A 24,113-nucleotide genomic window follows, 5' to 3' on the forward strand; every position below is an offset into this window, starting at 1 on the left:
AAAACTCGTTCCCTCAGAGCAAAAACTAGGACAAGGTGACCAGGACTTGTCCGTAGAATGAGAGAAAATTAGAGAGTATAACAATTTAAAATAAAAAAATGGTACAATTTAAAAATTCATTTCATTTACATTTTGATCGAATTTTAATTCTTTCAGCAACATAAAAATTAGTCAGCAAGACTCATTTTGGGGAAAATTTAAACTGGAAAGCTATGAGATGGCATGTGTACTCCTTCATACCAGGTGAGACCATCCCTAACTTCACCCTTCATTGCTCCTTCCTGAATAGTGAAATCACCATTATTGGCGTCTCAAGATGTCTCATGGAGACTAGTGTCAGGACCCCCCCAATACTCCTCCAAGGTTGATTTCAGGACATGTTTGGTGCGGTTTGCCTAAGGTGGTAAAATGGCTAGTTATGGGTTTGTTTCAAGGTCTTCATGAATTAGTTCCTAAGTACTGAATGCAAAGGTAGTAATGATTGCTGAGCCACTATCAGTGATTTCTAAGACACTTTGAAGAATGGATAAGATTCTAACGTTGAGGAAGGACCTCTACAATTTCCCTGAACTCAACTGTGACTTAGGGCAAACATTTTCTTATTGTAATGATACAGAACAAACATTTAAAAAGGGAAACTGATTAGAAGGTGCCAGTATGGTTTTATCAAGAATCAACAATGCCAGGCTAACCTCATTTCCCCTTTTGACAAGGCTATAATGATTGGTATAGCAGAGAAAATGCTGTAGACACAGTGTACCTAGATTTCAGTAAAATATTTGAGAAAGTCAAATTCTTGTGGACAAAATGGAGAGAACTGGACTATATGATAATATTCCTTAAATGACCAGATTCAGAGAGCAGTCCCTGAAAGGTCAATTAAATTTGGAGGGAGGGCTCTAGTAAAGCCCTCTGGGGATGTACTGCAGGCACAGGTTGAAACAGAGCTGGGCTACTTTCTGACTGAGATTCTTCGATTTCATTGGTGTTGAATTATCTCCTTAAATAATTTACATTTAATTGAATAGTTATTTTGCTGAGATGACTGAGTTGGACAATTGTTCTTGGTGGCTTGAGGAAGTGCTGTGATAGGGGACCTCATTTTATTACATATCAAATTTTGTAACTATTACTATTAAAAACAGACTTTAAAAAAAAAATCTATCAGCATTTTCAGCTACAATTTTAAGGGCCATAAGGAGTTTGGATTTTATCAAGGTAAAAAACTTCCCATGTGGAAAGTCCTTCCACCAAAGGAGCCTGGCAGCTCCTCTGTAACTTCCAGTTCTAGGGAGTTGCTTGGATCACTGATATCTCTGATGTGCCTAACTTCACACAGCCAGCAGGTGTCAGAGGCTAGATTAAAACCTAAGTCTCTTCGATACCTGTCCAGTTAAAATTATAGACATCTACCATATCAATTATGACTAGGAAATATATATATTTCTATCATCTTGCAGTTACATAAATATAAATGCACAGATCTCTTAAGGGCCACATGGGTAAGCTTTTCCACTAAATATAAAAATGTACCCAGACTAAGCATTGAGAAAAATTTAGATGAATTTGAAATCAACTAAAATACTTTAAAGGGGGACTGATTATGGAAATGTCAAAATGACCAACTTTCTACAAAATGGGAAGAATTAAAATAATGAACCCATTTGACAGGTATTTTTGAGACATTTAGGCCTTAACAACTTTGCTTTGATGACAATGAAAAAGAGAATGAAAACAGCATAACTAGTCTCCACTGGCAAGGGAAAGAATATTGGTTTTGGAGTCAGATTACCTGGATTCAAAGGTTTACTCTGTTACTATGTATTTGACCTTAAACACGTCATCTAGCCTCTCTGGGCCTCAGTTTCCTCCATCTGTAAAGTAAAGTATTGGGCTGTATGGCCTTCAAGTTCCCCATCTAGCTTTAAATTCATAATCCTATGGTATGATAAATTTGAAACAAGGTATATGGGTCTAGAGTCAGTTAGAATCATGGAGATCTGGGTTAGAATATTACACTTGTCACTAACATGTTATAACTATTTATAGTTTCCTCATCTGCAAAATGGAGATGCTAATTTAAGTTTCACAGGGCTATTGTGAGGATCAAATAAGATAATGTATATGAAGTGAGGTGTAAATTTCAGAGTGCAATATGAAGTGTTAATAATGTTATTGTTAGTATTATTATTATAACTTGAGACCAAGCGTACTGGTTTTTAATAGCGTGATTAAAATAAAAGCACTTAATGTGTAATCAGAGGATCCAGTGCTATTTATATCACACTTAAAAACCACTCAGATCATTATGATGGTAATGGGTCTGATGCTGAGTACCTATGTGTTCTTGGACAAATTACTTAAACTCAGTGGACTTCAATCACATTTCCTGTAAAACAAAGGGGTTCACTTTCAGTCCACAGGCTCTATGGGTCTCAGTCTTCTCATTTGTAAAATGAACAGGTTGAACTAGATGGCTTCTAAGGTCTTCTAAATTTATGTTTTACATTTTAGGTAGGTGAATGGTTAAAGAGGATACAAAACATTTTAATACCTATCGACACTAACTATCCATATCATTTTTCTGAATATGTATCATTATCATAAAAGATGACAGCTAAAGGGCAGAGTGGGTAGACTACTAGACCTGGAGTCAGGAAGACCTGAGTTTAAATCCTCAGACGTTTACTAGCTGTGTGACCCTGAGTAAGTCACTTCGCCTCTTTTCATCTGTCCTAGTTTACTAATCTGTAAAATGAGAATAATAAGAACATTGACCTTCCAGGGTCATTGTAAGGATATTTGTTTGGTGTTTTATCAATCTTAAAGCATAATATAAATGCTATTATTATTGTTATTAGTATCATTAAAGAATTCTCAGTGTTTTATATTATGCCTAGAGTCTGAACTGGATTCTTGTATTGCCTGTTCGAAGCAGTCTCTAGACATTCCATAAAATGCTCAAACTTTACATTTGGCCTGTCACACATATTTACCCAGGCACTAATCAATTTTCTAATTCTGTGGAGAGCTATTTATATATAGCAAGTTTGTTTGTGGCTCACATTGCTTGGAAAATTGGGAATCAATCACATTAATGTAGCTCTCAAATTGACCAAGCATAACCTGATGGGTATGGTAGGACCCGACAGTATTCATTTCTAGAACAGTACATTTACTGTTGGTGAAAGGCGCCAGATTGACAGGCTGACACAATGAAATTCTCTGGTGAGTCACAGGGCAAATACGGTGGCAGGGCAGGCTTCAGTGCATGGCACAATCAATATGCCACAGTTATCTTCTGGAAAGAGAATCTCATATTCAGGCATAATCTATCCCCTTTGCTTGAAACTCTTAATCAGTAGAAAGCTTTAATGCTGGAAAATAGCATAGTCCCCTCAGAGTAGACTATGCTAAGAAGGCAAAAGAATGCTTTGAAACTCTGAGCCTGGGGAATTCGAGCACAATATAGCAGGACTTTGAAGGGGCTCTGGTATTAGTGAATTCTTTTCCAATATCTGCAGGAATTTGCTTCATGGTACCATGGGTAGAATGATGGCCTTGGCGGGGCAGGAAGATCTGGGTTCAAATCCTTCCCTGACAATAGTTATGTGCTCTTGGTTAAAATCTTTGACCTCAGTGCCTCAACTTCCTCATTTGTAAAAGAGAAATAGGTAGACTTGTAGCACCTACTTCATAGGGTTGTTAAACTCTAAAGTGTTATAGAAATGTCAATGATTATTTTTTTGTCATCAGAGTATCCTAGGTTAATCTGGATTTCAGGAAATGCCTTAAAGTTATTTTAAAATTTAATTAGTTTATTTTTCAATTATTGAAAATTTATTTTATTTTCTCTCTCCCACCCATCTGTTTCTTAAAGTAAACTTCCCTCCCCAACCTTTTTTCTTAACAAATATGGATAGCAAAACAAATTCCTCCATTGACTGTGCCCAAAAATGTGTGTCTCATTCTACATACCTTTTCTATCACTTCTGTCAGTAGATGGGTTACATTCTTCCTCACTGGGCTACTATATTCGTAATTGATCAGAGTTCTTAAATCTTTCAAAATTAGTCACACTTAAGATGTTTTCACTGTATTATAAATTATACTTCTGGTTACATTCACTCTTCTCAGTATCATTTTATATGCCTTACAAGGTTTCTTTGAAATTGTCTTTTGTAATTTCTTATAGAACAATAATATTCCATTATGTAAATATATCAAAATTTGTTCCACCATTTCCTAATTGATGGATACTCCTTTAGTTTCTAGTTATTTGCCAGACCTGAAATTATTATGCAGTCTTAAGACATTTCTGAGCTCTATTAAGCTCAGAGAATATTGTCCCTCTCCCTCCAAATCCCTAGGACCTGAACACCCAGGATTGGCTCCCATTGCCAAATTAGCTCTTATTTAATGTTCTAAGATTTGCAAAGCACTTTGAAAATATTGCCTCATTTGATCTTCACAACAGTCCTGAAAGGTAGCTATTAAGATATGATACCCATTTTATAGATAAGGAGACTGAGCTTCAGAGAGGTTATGTGACCTATAGAGGTCACACAGCTGGTAAACTGTGGAAGTGGAATTTGAACTCAAGTCTCTCTTGATTCCAAGCTTAGTACTCTTTCCCAATGCCCTCTATCCCTTCCACCATTTTGCTTAGCTTCCCCCCCAAATGATGCTAGTAACAAAAGTAATAGTAGCTCTCATTTACATGGCATTTTAAGGTTTACAAAGCTTTTAATGGATATTATCTCATTTTATTCTCCCAATAATCCTGGGGGTGGGGTAGGTACTATTATCACACCTATATTACATATGGAGGAAACTGAGGCAGATTAAAGTTAGGTGACTTGCCTAGAGTCACACAGCCATTAAGTATCTGAAGCTCTCTATTTGAATTTCAAAAGAAATGGTGGGGAAAACATCTCCCCAGAAAAGTAATTTCAGAGGTCAAAGAAACAGCTATGGAGTTTTGTATATAGACACCTTTAGACTGGTAAGGACAGGATAAGCTTTACCAATTTCTCTGTTGAAAGAGATATCCACTACCTTAGAAACTTCCTGCCCCATTAGGATATCTTAAGACTAGCCTTAGAGAAAATCATTATCTCACTGGAAAAACCTGATCTTTGGAATTCCTGAGACCCCAACGTTAATATGTTCTAACCCCAAGGTTGACACATTCTCTCCAAAATCACCTGACAACCTGTTCCTATTACTCAGCCTCCCAAATAAAGGAAATGACAGAGCAGCTTGATAGACTTCTTTTTGCCACTGGCAATGTTACCCCAAGTAAAGCTACATAAAACTCTTGTATGCATCTCCGTTTGTTCAGCATTGCTATCCACTTGGGAAACCTTTTTGTCTTCAGGACTTGCTTCCTGATTTATCAACCTCTAGTCAAGATGTAGAAAGAATTACATTCTGGGAGGATTTTAGGATTCCTTGGGTTGATGAATTCCCCTACAGAACTCAGGTCCTCTTATCTCCAGGTTCAGAGTTCTACACACTGTGCCACCTAACAATAATATTAATACTTTCCATTTATATAATATTTTATTGCTTTCAGAGTGCTTTCACATGATCCCACTAATATCCCTCTAAGTCAAACTGACAGGGTGGTTTTTATAATACCTGAGGAAACTGGTGCAGAGGAATTAAAAATCAAGCTAGTGTACCATATTAGTACAGTTGCCTGGCTAGTGAGAATATGGCAGTGACTATATAACTTGTCTCTGATCAACAGACAATAAATTGTGGTCACAACTTTTTACAGTTTGGCAAATCAATGCTTCACATGTGAATACAGAGTAAACATACCTATATTATCAGTCTATTTTTGATCTGGTGCTTCTTTCTTCCTTCTCATCCTTCCTTTGGGCAAGGAAAGCAAAATTCTAAAAGGAAAAACATATATATGTATACATATATATGTTGTCCTTTTCTATTTTAATGACTGCTATTTTAGAAAAAAAATTAGTCTTTTGCTGCTAACAGGAAGACTTGTTTTAATATTCAAATGATTTGATTGGTTATTTTTTTAGCATATGGAATTTCCATTGTGAACAATCTCTCCTTCAATGCAGATCGCAATTTAGTCTTAGGGAGTTGATTGAGGTGCATCTAGGTTAAGAGACTTTCAGGGTTAAAATGCTCTTATTAAATGGCAGAGGCAGGAATTGAACTCATGTCTTCCTGACTCCAAGCCCAGTACTTTGTCTATACCAGAATACTGCTATCCTTACTTTTAAACACTGAAATAGTTCCTTATGCTACCGTGACACTTTTCATTTGAGAGTCCTAAGGTACTTTAATGCCCCTTCCATCTATCCATCCATTCTTTTATCCATCCATCTATTCATCAAAAGCCATTTATTAAGGGCCACTAAGTTCTAGTTTTTGACTAAGCTAGGTCCTAGGAATACAAAGACAAAAATGAAAATAGTCCCTATCCTTAAGGAACTAACATACATAATTAAATTAGCCAGAATGTGATGAGATAAACATGCAAATTACTTTTTCTATTATTGAAATAGGAAGTTTTCAGGGTCTGGAGGCAAGATTATGTGACTCTCAGATGATGGACACAAGTTAACTCATAAAGGGATGGAAATCAGTATGTATGGTTAAAGGAATTATATCCGTGATAAAATTCATGTAGACAAAAGGCTTCATTTTTTATGTTTAAGTATCTAACTAGTTACCATCTATCTATTTATATAACCAAAGATATCCCCTCCCACTGGTAATAAAGAAAGTGTCTTCCAAAAAGAAAAGCTACATCATTAACCGATGAATGTGTAAGCATTCATAAGCCTAATTAATGACTGATCAGTAGATATTGCCAACATGATTTCCCCTATTAAATAGACAGAGAGTTTGAAGAAAAATTTTTCCATCTATGCTCAAAAGAAATAGATGTGAATTATTATCTGAACAAATCATCTTGACCTTGCTTTCTGGGTACTGTCACTTTCTGGAGATTAGGAATAAAGGAAATTAATTCAAATATTTCAGTGACTGAGGAAAACAGGAGACTTCAAGGCTGTTTTGAAGAACATTTCAACATTCACTTAAATGTATTTTTTTCAAGTGTAGCTTTTTCCTATGTGTCAGTCATACATTTTCCCTTGTGCATCGTAGCGGATGTTGAAAAAAACGATGAGACAGGCAGTTGGTGCCTGCTTCCCCACCGGGTACAAGGAAAGGTAACTCACTCTGCACTTCAGTGAACAGAAAATGCAGGCAAGTCCAAAGTCTCTCTTCTGCTGCCAAACAGGAGAGACCAGTATCCCAGATTTCTTTTCTTGTCACAGTATCCCTTATATCCTTTCCCTCCCTCTTGGATTTGGCCCTAATCTTTTGATACTTTGTAACCAGAGGTTTGAAAATGTAGGATTTAGGAGATCAGGGACACTGAGGATAAAAGAAAAGCCAGTAGATGTAACAGCTGTTGAATTAAGAAGAGAAAGCTGGATAATAACAGGACAGAATAATATCGAAAGAGTTATGAGCTTATATGACAGAAAATTCCATCTACTTGAGGTTTGCCATTACAAAATGCCAGCATGACATTAAGCTGCCTTAAACATGCTGGTGATTATCCATCTTCCTTGAACATCAATTCATGACCCTAGTTCTGCAGTCCTCTATAATGTCTCTAATCATCCTGAGAAGTGTCATGAAATTAAAAAAAAATTAAAAATTATTTTGCAATTATAGGGCATGGAGCACTTTTAGAAGGAATAATGGCAAGGTTCTCCCAATTTCTCTCCTTATACCTCCCTCCTCTGTCCAGCAAACCAAGAGATGCTTTATTCTAGTTCTTGAAAGCATTGGAAATTCCACCATTAATGCTCATGCAAGACCATTCAGTGAAAGTAGCCATGAGCATAAGATCAACTGGCTAGAAGACATTCACAGAATGACATATAATATAAATTAGGAATCTTTTTGGATTTTTCCTTTTCTTATTCTCCAGCATTCCAGCATCTAAACATTCTAATCACTAATTAAGTCCTGTTCATTCTCTCTTGGTAACATCTCATATAGGTAAACCCTATTTTTCACTATTATCCCTTTAGTTTAGAACTCATTTTAATAAAGACCATTGCTCCTGAGTCTTAACCATTTTCCCTGCTCCCTTTCTCTCTCAACTCCAATACATTTTATTCTTCCAAATCCCTCTTCTTTAGGTATACACCTGATCATGTCACACATTCACTCAAAAATCCTCAGTGGCTCTCTCTTGTCTATCAAATAAATTCTAAATCCCTTAATCTGTTATTCAAGGTCTTCCACAATCTGATTCCAATCTAGTCTATAAGTCTTATCTCACACTGATTAACAACAAAAAGTATCATGGTACAATGGGAAGAGGCTTTGTTGTCATTGTTGTCTAGTAGTTTCAATAGTGTCTGACTTCCCCAGAACCCAATTTTTTGGGGGGGAGCTTCCCTTGGAAAATATACTGGAATGGTTTGCCTTTTCCTTCTCCAGATCATTTTACAGATGAGAAACTGAGGTAAACAGGGTTATATGACTTGCTCAGTCATATACTTAGGGGTTACTTAGTATCTGAGGCCAGATTTGAACTCATGAATATGTGTCTTCCAGATTCTAAGCCCAAGGATCTATTCACTTTGCCACCTAGTGGCCTACAGTCAAGAGGACATGGGTTTATATTTTGGCTTTGATGTTTATTATCTTTGTAATAAAGATTACAAAGGTTGCTGGGTGGTGTAGTGGTGGATGGAACATTGGATCTGGAATTAGGAAAACCTGAGTCTAAATACAGACTCACTGTGAAACTGGACAAGTTACTTAACCTCTGTCTTCCTCAATTTTCTCAACTGCAAAATGGGGATAATAATATCACATACTCTGTAGGGCTATTATGAGAACCAACCGAGTACATATTTAAACCATGCTTAGCACGGTACCTATTACATAGTACGTGCTTAATAGATGCTTGTTTCCTTCCTATGAGTGTGACTTCGGTTAAGTCTCTTAATCCTGATGGACCCCAGTTGTTCTATAACAAAGAAGGGATGGAAGCTATCCCTTCTGTGGTCTTTTCTAGCTCTACATGTATGCTCCTATGACCTTTCAGAATGCTTTAGCTAAACATATGAACTTGACATTCTTGGAATATGCCATTTACTCACACTATTCCTCATGCTTAGAAATCTTATACCCAATATCTTCAAGAGTTGAAATACTATTCATCCTTCTAAGTCTAGTTCAATTGGCATCTTTTCCACGTGACTCTCTGTGTCTCATATATTTCCACCTCAAAACTTCCAAACTCAAGAAATCCACAAGCTTCAGCCTTCTCAGCAACAGAATTACAGGTGTGGTACACCAATCATAGTTAGTCTATATATGTTTTATGAATCTATCCTCTTTTGATTCTGAGTACCTTTAGGCATCTTCAGACTTTGTGTCTTGTGAACTATGAGTGATAACTAATTGAAAGACTCTCAACTAATTTCCAATAATTCCACTATACCTAAATGAGAAATTCCAGTTTCTTTTAAACTGAAAATGAAAGGCCACGGGCTTTGCAAGTTATATTAGCTACTTCTACATTTGCTGTTCTCTTTTACCTCCAATCCTACAAATATGTAGAATCATGGAATATCAAATTCTTTTATTTGTCTATAACATGAATAGTTCAGGAATTATTTAACTACTTATGCTCCTTTTAAAATATTGGTTCAGTTGGCTTCATGATCTTTATGTTGATCACATGAACATTGGCTGACTTACATGAGGAGCTGTTGACAGGCAGAAATGATTTGTTTATCTTATTTTGTACAGGATATAAAATAGTAACAACAATAACAGCAGCTCAGATTTATATGGCATTTTAGAGTTTATAAAGAACTTTTCTCAAAACAACCCTGGAGGCAATAATGTAAGTTTTATCATTCTCATTTTATAGGTGGAGATACTGAGATTTAAAGAGTTGCAGTCATTTGCTCAGCAACACATATCCAGTAAGCTACAAGGCTCCCAAACCACATGCTCTAATTTTAATGTCAGTACACCTTCCATAATACCATAAAGCCTTTCCATATGTTTAGTGCCATATCAACTAACCGATCAGTCAACAAACATTTATTAGGAGCCTGCTTAGTGCCAGGCACTGTGCTAGACACCAGGGATATAAATACAAAGATGAAACAGTTTCTGCCCCCAGTGATCTAATGTTCTGTCTGGGAAAACAAGGGGTGTGTGTGTGTGTGTGTGTGTGTATGTGTGTATGTGTGTGTGTGTATATACATATAAGTAAATGCAAAATATAACCAGAATAATTTTATGAAGAGGCACTAATATTTTTAATATTCTGGAGAAACAAACAGACGGATATCATTTAAAAAATTAGAAGCATCATCAATTATACATTAATTCTACCTTGATCACTGTTCTATCTTGTAGACAAGGGTTTTGCAACTATTCAGGCATGACACATTAAATTTTCAATCCCTTTTTCTTTCTGGAATCTGACAAAATAGGGAATAGCAAATAGGGGAGGTGTTTACTGTGCCAGGAAACATCTCTTCCAAGGGAGAAAGGAAGCACATACTATTCATGACTCTGGACCAGCAAGGCTCACCTTGCAGAGGCCAAGGAGAAGGACATACTGGAAGAAATCCGTCTGCCTGCCATTGGAAAGTGGGACTTTTCAATAAAAAAGCTATGCCTGAGTCATAAGTTATTGGGACCTATTATAGATTGAGGTGATTAATTTTTCTCTGTTATGACATCTTTTCTTGTTTTACCAAAGAGATTTGTCCTTGGAAAATTGCCCATAATATCTTTATATGTTGAATCATGCATCATCTCCACCAGGATGTGAGAATTTATTATTGAAAGTAATTATATGAGTAATTATTTTTTAAGGTCTTGTTTTCTTATACCGGGCTTACTTACAGGGAGGCACTAGAATAATTTTGTGATTTAAATTATTAACATGCGTTAGCATTAAGAGAAGCACCATTTTTGAATAGAAAAGATGAGAATACAGAAAATTTTCCCCACATTAAACTGTTTCACATTGCTAAATAGATGTGAATCATGCAATTAATTTTATGTGCTACTTTTGTCTTTTCTTATGATTCTTCTATCATGGGTATCAACTTTGAGATTTAAAAAAATCCACAGAGACTTTATGCTGACCTGCTTTAGGGAAAATGCTTGTTTCCTTTCTTACTTGCTTGATATTCACAGGAAACACCTGTTCATATAAAACTCTCTCTAATGGATCATGACTAGTCTTACTTAAAAAGGAGCGAGAAAGGAGCAGAGACTTTGTCATCTTTGATCAGAGGAAGTTAATGTTCTTTATTAGCCTACCATCTTCTCATTTTTTAGTCTCTGCTGACTGCCCACATAAAAAGTTTCTGATTTTAGTATTTACCATCAGTGCAGAGGACTCCAGAGCGTCCATAGGGACAGAGGCAGACAGCATCTCTGTTGGATTTTGGAAAACATGTAGCACCATTTCCACATGGGTTGTTTTCACAAGTTGCAAATTGGCACAGCTTCCCTGAGTAGAGCTGCGGGCATTCACAAAGCCAGTTTTCAGTGTCACTGGAAGGAGAGAAAGAAATAAAAATCTAACAGAAAGTAGGCAATGTCTTACAATTAGTTTTTTTGATATGATCTGTGATTTCATTAGTATAAAGAATGTTCAATGAGCAAACTCCTTCTACCAATTCATACTCACAACTTAGAGTTTTAGGGAATTGTCTGGGCCTCTGAGAGCTTAAATTACTTACTCAGAGTCAAATCCTGTAAATGATAAAGATAAAACTTGAACTCAGATTTTCCTGTCTCTGAGGCTGTCAAATCTCCATTTCTTTCTTCTTGCTTCTCCTTTCCCTTACTTCCTTCTTCCCTGCTCCCCCCTTCCTAACACCTTCTCTCCACTTTTGTCTTATTATTTTAAGGCAGCACTTTTTAAACTTGTTTTATGTCATGGACCTTTTGGCAGTCTGGTTAATCCTATGGACCCCTTCTCACTATAATATTTTTAAATGAATAAAATCAAATACATAGCTTTATAAAGAAAACTATATTGAAATATAGTTATCAAAATACTGAAAAATCAAAACCAAACCCAACCCAAAAAACTTTATGGATCCTAGGATAAGTATCTTTATTTTAAGGAAACATCCTATTTGCATCCTGATTAAAAAAATATTATACCCCACCCTATTCTTAATGTTTGTTTTAACATATATGTCTTCTTAGTTATGCCCTTTGTGCTAGAAACAGATTAGTTACTTTATAGATTATCAGAGACTAAAGGCTTTATTTTACAGGCTATTCATTTTTACTTTTTAATTTACCCTATCTTTCATTTCACATTCTTCCAGACTTTTTCATTAAATATGTGTGGTGTTGCCTTAGTGGAATGCTTCAAATAAACACTGCCCACCCCCCCCCCCCCAAAAAAGCTCTTATTCTAAGTTTCAAAACAGAAAATTTTAAACTCAAGATAAGCCTCCTATATTAAGGGAGAAATCCAAGCTTTAAGTGTAAGACTTCTAGTAATGCTTGAGAAAAACACAGTGGGGAGCTGTAATGACTTCATTGTACACTAGCTGAAAGCATGTCTCTTTATGTCCTCTGCAGTAGCTGTTGTATATAGGCATAGCACAGGACAAAAAGCACTCTCTGCTCTGATGGGTGAATAATTTCTCAGGAAGGGAGAATGGTAGCTCTTCCTCTATTTTTTGTTCAAACTCTATTATATATGTATGTTTACCCAATTATTCTATACATACTTCTATTTATCAGTTCTTTCTCTGGATTCAGATATTGTCTTTCTTCATATGTCCTTTATAATTAATTTGGGAATTTATAATAGTGAAAATAACTCAAAGTCATTCTTAAAGCAACACTGCTGTTACTGCATGTAGCATTCTCTTGGTTCTGCTCATTTTGCTCTTCATTATTTTTACAAATGTTATTTTAAAATCATTGATCTCACCATTTCTTTTGTGTTTTGGAGGAGGTAAGGCAAGGCAATTGGGGTTAAGTGACTTGCCCAAGGTCACACAGCTAGTAAGTTTTGAGTGTCAGAGTCCAGATTTGAACTCAGGTCCTCCTGATTCCAGGGCTGGTGCTCTATGCACTGCACCACCTAGCTTCCCCAAGTTCATCATTTTTTATAATAGTAGTATTCCATCACAATCATATACTACGATTTGTTCATCTGTTCCACAATTGATAGGTATTCCTGCAGTATCCCATTATTTGTCACCACAGAGAGCTGCTATAAACATTTTAGAACATATAGGTTCTTTTTTCTTTTTTCCTACTTTCTGCAAATTACTTAACCTCTGCAGGGTTCAATGAGACTGAAGTTTTCTCTGGAAAGCATTTTCATCACAGACTTATTCCTAACTCCAAAATACAAAAACAAAACAACCTCCGCCAAAAAAACACTACTTCTTTGCAGTGATGGCACTAAGTGATACTAATCAAGAAATGAGACACCAGGGAAAGATCACAGAGAAACATACTTTCCCATAGTTGCTTCTGTGAAGTTAGTGGTCTACAGAAGGTATATAGAGATATATCCATCCTAGAGAAATTTTTCTTTCTGAAATCCAGACAATGCAGAAGTGTCCTTCCTCTACCCTGGAGTGTTACTCTTACCTTATGGACCCTAATTACCTAAAGACTCAAAGAGTGGTCAGCCTAACTAACTCACATATGCCAGTTCTTATTCCTTTTTAAATATCCTGGTAAGGTCTTACTCCAACACCTTGCAACCCAATAGCTGCTGACCATGGTGCTGACCATTTTTTACACTAGTTTTAAGAGCTAGGAGGTAATCATAGTAGAAAGGAATGGAGGTTTTATAGAAAATCATGTACCTGAAAAACATTAAGAGAGGGACTTTTCCATGCCCAAACAAGGTATGTTTCCTTTGTACTCTGTTATAAGTAGAAAACTTATGAACTTCATTATGAGTCAGTTCTAGATAACATATTATGCCAATAAAATGGTGAATTTCTTCCTCCTCAAATTTAAAGGTTGCTTCAAAGTCAAAATTTCAAAACAGTTCAGAATAAAAATATTCTAGAAAATTTTCAAACACTACAGCTAATGTTAATTACATTAGGCTGCTTGAAGATTTCTGTTGACCTAACGTGTTTATGAAGATACTTAGGTGGGGATCCCAAACTCTTTCATTGATCCTAAGCCATCTATTGTAACTATGGCAATGAATCTTTTCTCTTCTTTTTGTATTAAATTTCATTGGAGCCAGAGGTACTGGAGGCACATATCTTGTCATAAGAATGAGACCTTATATGAGGGAAGTGATTATAATTTTGGAGATAGTGGTTAAGACAGAGTTGAACCAGAGAGTCTATAGCCAACATTACCTTAATACAGCTTACTTACTTTATTTTGCTAGGCAAAATGAATAGGATGAATATATTTACATTATCTTTAAGAACATTTTTATTATGATTTGCTTCTCTTTCTTTTAGGATCCTTTCCCATCTCCCTTTTGTAAACTATTTTCTCCTCTCTCTCTCCATATTCATGCTGGCCTCAATGACTGGAATAGACTAGTCCTCTACCTTTACATTTCAAAATCCATGCTTTTCTTAAAAAATCAAACTTGGGTGAAACCTCCTTTGAACTTCCAAGTTAAAGCTTTTTTTTCAAATGTTCCAAAGTACTTTATCTGACCCTTTCTTTTATACTTTTCACATTCTGTCTCAATTACTGTGAGGAAAGGGATAGTTTATTACTATTTCTTTTGAAACCCTAACAAACAATTACTGAATTGAGGTAAATTAGCATACAACACATTACATATATACAATGCTTTATAGTTACAAAATAGACATTGACATAGAATCTCAGAGTTAGAGTGGTCATGTAGTACAACTCATAACTGTAGAGAAATACTATCCACAGTATTCCTGAGTAGTGAGTCATCTCTTTTGAGCTAGTCATATTGTGAGAGTGAAAAATAATTTTTCCAATTCTACATGTAAATAAACTGAGGCTGTCACATATCTAGTTATTTGCCAAGACCAAAGAGTTAGCAAATCACAAAACCAGGATTTTAATCTACGTCTTTGGACTCTGATGTAATTTCTATTATATCATATTGGTGCAGTGGATAGAATATCAGTTTTACTTAATCTTGACTTCATCTGTGAAATGGGGATAATAATAGCATCTACCTCTTGGGGTTGCTGTGAGGATCAAAGAAGATAATAATTGTAAAGCACTTAGCATAGTGCCTGGCACGTAATAAATGCTGTAGAAATGTTAGCTATTATTGTTGTTGTAGTCTGTTCTTCCTCTTTGAAGGACCAATGGTACTATGGGGTGATGTCTGGATTTAAGTGAGGCAGAGTTATACAAAGCTGTTAGCCTCACTATCATTTTCAGAGTTACTGAAGTCTAGTGGCAGGACAAAAGTCAGGATGACTGACGATGGCCTGGGATGCAGTGGATGACCTTGGCATCTTTGATGTCTAATCACAGCACCTGCTTCAGTCAACTTCATGGCTGCTTGAAAAATCATTCTTTTCTGTCCATTCTGCCAGGGGAAGTCTTCACATGCTTGGGAGAGATATCCCCTAACTCATCAATAGGTTTGAGACCCATCAGTTACCTTCAATATGGTTTATTGAGGAGCGACCACTGTGTGTACCATAATTTCTTGGAGCCGCTGGTGAGAGTTGAGTACCAGGTAGACACCAAAGGTGGATAAGCAGTCCTGAAGAGGGCTCAGTAAACCCACACACCAAAGGTGCTAGTCCTCCTTAAACAGCCCATAAAACCTATTATTATTTTAAGTCTTATGAATTATGTAGCACAGCTAGGTGGTAGAGTGGATAAAGTGCTAGCCTTTGAGTCAAAAGGACCTGAGTTCAAATCTAGCCTCAAACACTTACTAGTTGTGTGATCCTGGACAAATCACTTAACCCCATTTGCCTCAGTTTCCTCATCTATAAAATGAGCTGGAGAAGAAAATGGCAAATTTCCTCTGCCAGGAAAACCTCAAGTAGGGTCACAAGGAGTCTGACATGACTGAAAAACAATGAATAACAACAAAATGAATTATGTGGAACTGGTATTTCAGTTCTCCCTATAGATTAGGAAATTGAGGGAAAGAGATGCCAGAACATCTTTCCAAGTTACCAGTAGTTCTGGAACTAGAATTCAAATACTAGCAGAGAGCCACTACCTATGTGGCAGAGCTCCATTTTTATCATCCTACTGTAATCAATAAATATTTATTGAGCGCTTGTTGTATACAAAATATTTGCTAAATGCATAGGAAATAGAAAGGAGCATATAAAATAGTTCTTGTCCTTAAGGAGCTTACAATGTAACTAGTAACATTATATACACCCATGACATTATCACATGACATATACACACATGACATATACATACAATGTAACCGGTGACATTATATACACACATGACAAAGGATTTTACAATGTAACTGATGACATACACACAACACACATTATACACACACGTATTATAACTATAATACAAGGTAGTACATAATAAACTGAGCACAGTTGATACAAATAAAAATACTAAGGCTCCTAATTCTCTAAGTTCATTTAGCGCAAGCAATTCTTTGAAACACAACATTTGCAATGAAGTAACAAAAACTCTGAATTTGTTCTATGTTAAAGTCTGGCTCCATGATGTGATGCGACATTAAGGGCATTATTGTACCAATTTTATAGATGTGGAAACTGAGATTCTCAGTTGGTACAATAATGCCCTTAATGTCTTACAAAGCTGAAGAAGCATGTGACAGAGCATTTTGTAAATGGTAAAATATCATAGAAATCTAAGGAATGATTGTTACCATTCCTTAATCACCAGTCTAACTGATTCCATTATATCTGTTTCTCTCCTCCCCTCTTCTAATTTGCACTGGAAAGGTGAGAGTAAGGAGAACATATTTTGAGATCATTATGATTGCTAGCCTTTTAAAGACAAATTTGCTTTCATATACACTTTACATTGCACTAAGAATTGAGATTCGTACTGAAAAATTCACTCAAGTTACCCCAATGCTTTATCTTTGAGGTACCAAGTATCTGGATATTTCTGAACATCTGGATGATTTGGCTCTGGGCAGACACAGCTTCGATTTGATCACATATACAAAATGGGGCAACGTGTCAAAAGTACCATCGTTAGCTTTTCTTAATGCTAAAAAATAAGCCTGGAAATATATTGCTGATATAAAGTCAACAATTTCAACTTCAAAAAAAGGTATCCACTATTTACATAACACAGTCAGATACCAGGAAATCAGCTAGGGCTCAAAGTCCTGCATTTATTAACTGAAGAAAATAAATAACTCTTCTGACAGTCTTTACAGCTAACAGATCATTAGCACATTTCAAAGCTGGCCACCCACAGCTTCAGGACAGGGAGATTCTCAGCTGGAGAGCATGCAGAAATGAATCCTTATGAATAATGTCTCCAGACACCTTTAAGAAATAAAATTGCCGTCGGCTGCAATAGGCAATTTCTATGTATAGGCTGTTCTATTTATAGTGTCACTGCAGAGGCTTAGGAAGGAATGCAAATGAGCTGTGGAACTGCTGTAGTTCCTGAGGTACTTTGATTCTGTTTTCATGATTCTAATAACACTGCAATACAACTCAGCTAATTAAAAAGCAATAACCTTTCTTCAGGAGCTTCCTGAAAATGTTTGAACTATTGCTCCAATGTGTTGTCAAGTGTGTTGGGTGTATGGGAGAAATGGAAACTTGGTGGTGCTCATGCCTCATGAACAGTTGGGGTTTTTATCTGTCTGAGAAGGAGTCGCCAAAATGAATACAACTCTATGCAGTTGCACACCCTAAGACACTTGGCATTTTTATATTTTTAGCTTTTTTCTTTTAAAATGCATAAGAATAACTGAAAAAATATGAAGACTATTTCACCCTGAGGTTCTCCTGAAAACAATTTTAGAGATACATAATATGTGCATAATGTGCGCATAAATAGTGATCTCATGGAAAATATCAGTTTGCAAAGGCAACCCTTTTTCTTAGATAAAGGAGCGCCTTTTAAGTGCAAGGAAAGAAGACTGATTTTTAAAAATGATCACAGTAACAGAAGAAAGTCATAGTGTAGAAAAGGATATTCACAAAACACCAGCAATTCATAGATATTACATAAAAAGACCTCTCAGCTTGCTGCTTCTTTTCCTAGGATCTGTCTCTTTCCATTTATATGAGCTTGGTAAAGGGCAGGTGAATTTTGTCTTACGAACTTTTACTAGCTGTTGAAACTAGAAGCAATATAATTCACTGACAAATAGAGATTTATTAGAAAATAAAAAGATATTGCATCTTTTCCCTACTGCATCAACTAAAGACACATGCCATTTGACCTTTGGTGCAACACCCACCCTGACCAGGTACTGAGCCTAAGGCACTAGAGAATACAATTTAAACCATGCTCCCAATAATGGGGTTGCAAAAGCTCCATTTAAAGCGAAAAAGAAGGAATAATGAATAAGGTCAAAGGAGTCATATTCCAAACTACTAAATCCAGGATTTACTACCCAAGAAAAACTAAATATCTGGAAAGATCTACATATATCCCTTAATCCCTAGACAAACTGGGAAAAGCTCTAATACAGAGGTCCTTAACCTTTTTTGGTTTCATGGACCCCCTTATACAGTCTGGTAAAGTCTATGGATTCCTTCTCAGAATAATTTATTTTAAATAATATAAGGAAATGCTAAATTTTGGTTAGAGTTGAGTGAAAATAAAGATGTATTTTTTACCCATTGGAATGTATGGGCATCTTGAAATCAATTCATAGATCCCTGATGGACCCCAGGTTAAGAAATCATGTTATAGTGACTCCTGCATCCAGAATAAAATGCAGCTTCCTGTGTTTTATCCTTCAAAACCCATGACAATCTGGATCTCAAAACATTTAGCATAGTGTCTGGCACATCATGTTGTTAAGTTGTTTTTCAGTTGTGTCTAACTCTCTGTGATCTCATTTGGGGTTTTCTTGGCAGAGATACTGGAATGGTTTGCTATTTCTTTCTCTAACTCACTTTATAGAAAACAAACTAAGGTAAACAAGGTTAAGTGACTTGCTCAGGTTCACACAGTTAATAAGTGTCTAAGGTCAAATTTGAACTCAGGACAATGAGTCTTCTTGACTCTGGGTTCAGCACTGTGTCTACTATATCACCTAGCTGCCTAGGTGCATAGTAAGTGATACCCTAGAAAAAGGCTCCTTTTTTCCTTTTCTCGTTTCTTTTTCTTTCCCTTTCTCTACTTTATCTTTCAAGGATCATTTCACATTACTTCCATGAATTTTCTTCCATTCAGTTACACTGGCTTCTTGACCCTTCTCTGAGCAAGACATTCCATTTTAATAATCTCTTTACCTTTGTACAGGCTGTCCCTCTCTTATGCTTGGGATTTACTTCATTTTTTAATCTCTCCTTCATGGAATTAAATTTAATTCAATAAAATAAGCATTTTATTAAGCACCTGTTATATATTAGGCACTGTGCTAAGTGTGGAGGATATAAAATGGAAAAAAGATAGTTCTTGCCCTCAAAAAGCTTACAAACTAATGGGGGAAGACAACTCACAACAGAAAACTGGAAAAAGAGAAGTGGGGTGGAAATATCAGGGGGTACCTGGTGCAGTGGCATCTTGTTCCATGGAGTTAAACTGAAATAGAGCTGCAGATAGAAAGTTGGAAGGAGTTGGAAAGCCCAGATCCTGCCCTCTATGAAGGAAAGCTTAGTGCTTAGTGCTCCACACTACATCTCTTCAATTAAATGGGAGAGGGGGTTGAGGAAGGTTGGGTAGTGTTGAGCATCCAAGGCTGAGTAAACCTGCAGCATGAGGAAAATATAAAAGATCAATTTATCCTGGGAGGGGCAACTTATCTTGTGGAGTTCAAACCTGCAGAGCTTCACATAAAAACCTTCCTTCAAAGCTCAGTTCAGATAGCACCTCCTAAAAGAAGTCTAACCTTATTTCTATTCTCAACTCCCAGTTGCTAGTGCCCTCTACCGAGAAATTATTTCAACATATTTTGTATTTATTTTTACTTCCATGTTGTTGTCTTCCCCAATTGCAACTAAGTCCACCAAATCAGCACGGTATAATGGATAGAACGCTGAACTTGGAATCAAAAGATCTGTCTGGTTTGAATTCTATTTAAGATACTACCTTTTAATTTGTCATTTAACTTTTCTGACCTTGTTTCTTCATCTGTAAAATAAGGGAGCTGAACTAAGTGACCTCTCAGGTTCCTCCCGGATCTAAATCTATGTATCTCAGTATTTTATTTTTATTTCTGTATTCTCAATGCTTGGAAACTTAGGGACTTTATGAATGCTTACTAAAATAAATTAATTCAATATGCTGAGAATTGGGTTTGTATGTGCATTTGAATGGTATTTTTGCCATGCCATTTTGAGGTTTGTCTTAATATGGACAAAACTGAAGTCAAAACTGAATAGGAAGAAGAAAACACATTGGATCATAGAATCACAGAACTTTATCATTGGAAGAACTCTCAGTGTTTATCTAGTTCAACTCATACCCCAGAGGAATTCCCACTGTAACACATTTAACAATTGACCATCCAGTCTTTGCTTGCAGAACTCACTACTTTCTGAGATAGCCTATTACAAATTACCCCGTTTTAATTATTAGATTTTTTTGGTCATCAATACTAAGTTTGCTTCTTTCAAATTTCTACCTGTTGCTTCTGGTACTGCCCACTGGGAGTAAACTGAAAAAAACCTTATCCTTTCGCATACACTAGATCACAGATTTTATGCCTGCTATTGGAATCTCAATTTACCCAAGACAAGCATCCTTAATTCCTTCAACTAGTTCTCATAAGACCTGGTTTAAATGTCTTTCACTAGGATGATTAATCCCCTTTGCACATTCGTTAGCTAATTACTGTTTCTTCCAAAATACGATGCCCAGAACTGAACATAATATTCTAAACATGGTCTAATTAGAGTAGAATATAGACAGCTTCTTATCTTCTTATTGCTGGAAGGTATCCTCTTGATTGAGTTCTACTGTATTAACTTTTATAGTTGCCATCTCATACTGCTGAGTCATTCTGAGCTTGAAGTCCACCAAAATCCCCAGATAGCTTTCAGATAAGCAATCTGAGATCCATATCTTCCCCCATGTTATACTTGGGATCATAGATCTAGAGCCAAAAGGAAGTGGTGCAATTTATTGTTTGAATTTAAGTATACTTTGCATTTGTCCCTGTTGAATTTCATCTTACTAGATCCAGTGGGGTATTTGAACGTGTCATTGTCTTTGGGGGTCCTGTTTCTGTCATCAAACCTATTAGCTATTTCTGCCACATTTGTGTCATATATATTTATACACATGTGTATAAATGCAAGTGTATGTATGTATACATACATATACACATGTATATATGTATGACATTTAGGAAATTCCTCAGTGATTTTTGATAAACTCAAACTGCTCCTTAATAAAAGACCCCTTTTTTCATCATAAATATTTTCCCAGGAATGTTTTATGCTTGCCAATCTTATAATATATATATACATATATGTATGTATATATAACCACATATGTAAAATCATGCAAACACACATACACACATATACATGTATGTGTATATACACACATACATCTTGGATTATAATCTCTGGAGATTTTTGCGTAACCCAAAATTTTGAGTAACCCAAAGGCTAGTACATAATGGGTTTGATCAAATAATATTTCAAGTTCTCTAAAACATATTCTTGAGAAAATGTATGATTGGAAAAGAAGCAGGGCTTGTCATGTGGAGAAAACAAAGGAGAGAATTTCAACATCCAGAGTCCTCCAATGAAACTAGTTTTAAAAAGACATAAATGAAGGCCCTTAGGAAATTGCGCGAACCCCTGCAGAAGAATATGGATAAGAATTGCAGATGACGAGATATCAGGAATGAGTTACAATCTATACCAATAGAGGGAGTACTCACATTGATTAGATAATGGAACAATTATTGTTTAGGCTTATCATGTCCTACAGGAATACATCTTTTTAATGTCGCAGTGAGAATGTCGTTGCTTTATTATCCTGGTAAAGTTTGAGTTGGATTACTCACTAAATCCAGTCTTTGCCAATCTACTGTACACAGCAACGCTTGAATGTGTCAGAACATCATAAAGCCATGAAAATCAGCAACAGATTTTAGGATGATCACATAGGTGCTGCTACATTCTAAATGTGGCAAGGTATGGTAATACTTATTATTTCTGACCCTTTAGAGATATGTTTTTGCTTGTCCTTTGTTTTCAAACAGGATCAATGATATCATGGGTGATGCCTTGGCTCACCGGTAAGCTGAATTTAAGTGAGACGAAGTTGCGCAGATATCAGCCTCACTCTCTCTTCTACAGTCATTGAAGTACAGTGGCAAGACAAAAGTCAGGATGATTGGTGATGACCTGGGATGTTGTGGATGACCTTGGCCATCTTTGATTTCTGATCAAGATTTAAGCCCTACATAGTGCCTACTTCAGCCACTTTCATGGCTGTTTGAATCAATTGTTCTCATCTGCCCATTCCTCTGGGAGGAGTCTGCACATGCTTGGGGTAGATACTTTCCTAACTTATCAAAATGTCTGAGGCTTGTTGGCTGCCCTCAACCTGGTTTAGCCTGTTGAGACGATTTACTGGGGTGTGGTCACTGTGCATACTACAGCTTCTTAGAGACACAAGTGAAAGCTGAGTGCCAGCTAGACACCAAAGGCAGCTCTAAAGAAGGCTCAACAAGCCCTCACACCAGAGGTGCTAGACTTCCTTGAACACCTATATACCACCCCCCCCCAAAGTATACAAATTGGTACACAGTGTAGAAGTTACAGAGATTGATTTCAGATCAATGTAAAGCAATACTTGTCTTTGATTAGCATTCTCTAAAAGTGGAATGGGCTGCCTTTGGAGGTAGTAAATTACATATAATCCTGGAAGTCTTCAACTAGAACCCAAGTTCCAGATGTTATATCATGAATTCCTAGACTGGAATTGCTAAAAGGATTATAATTTAGCTGTGGTTGAGGCAAAAGGAAGATTTCATAAGAGATAGAAAGTCAGCTTAAGACGGATATAATCGTAATAGAAAGGAAGATAAGGATGACATATTTGACTATTATTTTGCTTCTGTTCTTCTTCTAAGGATAAAGGTATTGGGATTGGGATTTTTTTTTTTTTTTTTACTAAGAAGATAGAATGAAAATCATTAACAGGGAATATGGACTTGGAAAGAAAGTATATATCTTCCCTCAAGGTATTCAAGGTATCCGTCATCACCCAAGAATAGAAGGACTGCATCCTAGAGTATTGAAAGAACTTTCAGAAATTTCTGAGATTGCCAATGATTTATTAAGGATCTTGAAGAATGTGGCAGGTCCTTCGGAACTGGAAAGGGAGAAATGTCCTGGTTTTTAAAAATGGAATATGTAGAACCTATAGTGACTCTGATTTCTAAACCTGGAGAACTTATAGAATATATTATTAAAATAACAGCTGATAAGTATTTAGAAAGGGAAACAGCAATTATAAAAAACCAGCGGCTTCATCAAGAATGAGAATTAATGTGTCAAAATCTATCCCATAAACATTATTCTTAGATTTCAGAAAAGTATTCAACAAGTCTATCATGCCATCTCTGTGGACAAATTGGAGTGTGGGCTAGATGATTTACAGTTCGGAATATTTAGAAAGTAATCAAGTTAACTTGGAAAGACAACTTAGATTTACGTCTGTATGTATGCTGTTCAACATTTTTATCAATGTCTTGGATGCAACCACAGATAGCAAGATGAAAAATTTACACATGAAACAAAACTGCAAGGAATAGCTAAAATAGAATCAAGATCCAAAACATTTTTTGATAGGCTAGGACAACGGACTAATTGAAACAAAATGAAATTTAATAGGGACATGTTTTATATTTGACCTAAAAAATAAATTTCTTAAGTATAGGGTATGAGAGGTATGGCTAGACAGTAGTTCGTGTTGAGAGAAAA

The 24,113-nt window shown here is 36.1% G+C and overlaps 1 protein-coding gene across 1 annotated transcript in view; it reads right to left on the reverse strand.

Moving 5' to 3' along the window:
• The window catches only part of EYS (eyes shut homolog), a 435,270-nt gene that overhangs the window by 149,379 nt on the left and 261,778 nt on the right, over nucleotides 1–24,113 (reverse strand). Inside the window, exon 6 of the mRNA XM_072642558.1 lies at nucleotides 11,435–11,607. Within this exon, the coding sequence (XP_072498659.1) occupies nucleotides 11,435–11,607 (173 nt within the window). The remainder of the gene's footprint in view (nucleotides 1–11,434; nucleotides 11,608–24,113) is intronic.

The sequence above is a fragment of the Notamacropus eugenii genome, chromosome 2, assembly GCF_028372415.1.
Source record: "Notamacropus eugenii isolate mMacEug1 chromosome 2, mMacEug1.pri_v2, whole genome shotgun sequence".
NCBI classification, from domain to species: Eukaryota; Metazoa; Chordata; class Mammalia; order Diprotodontia; family Macropodidae; genus Notamacropus; species Notamacropus eugenii.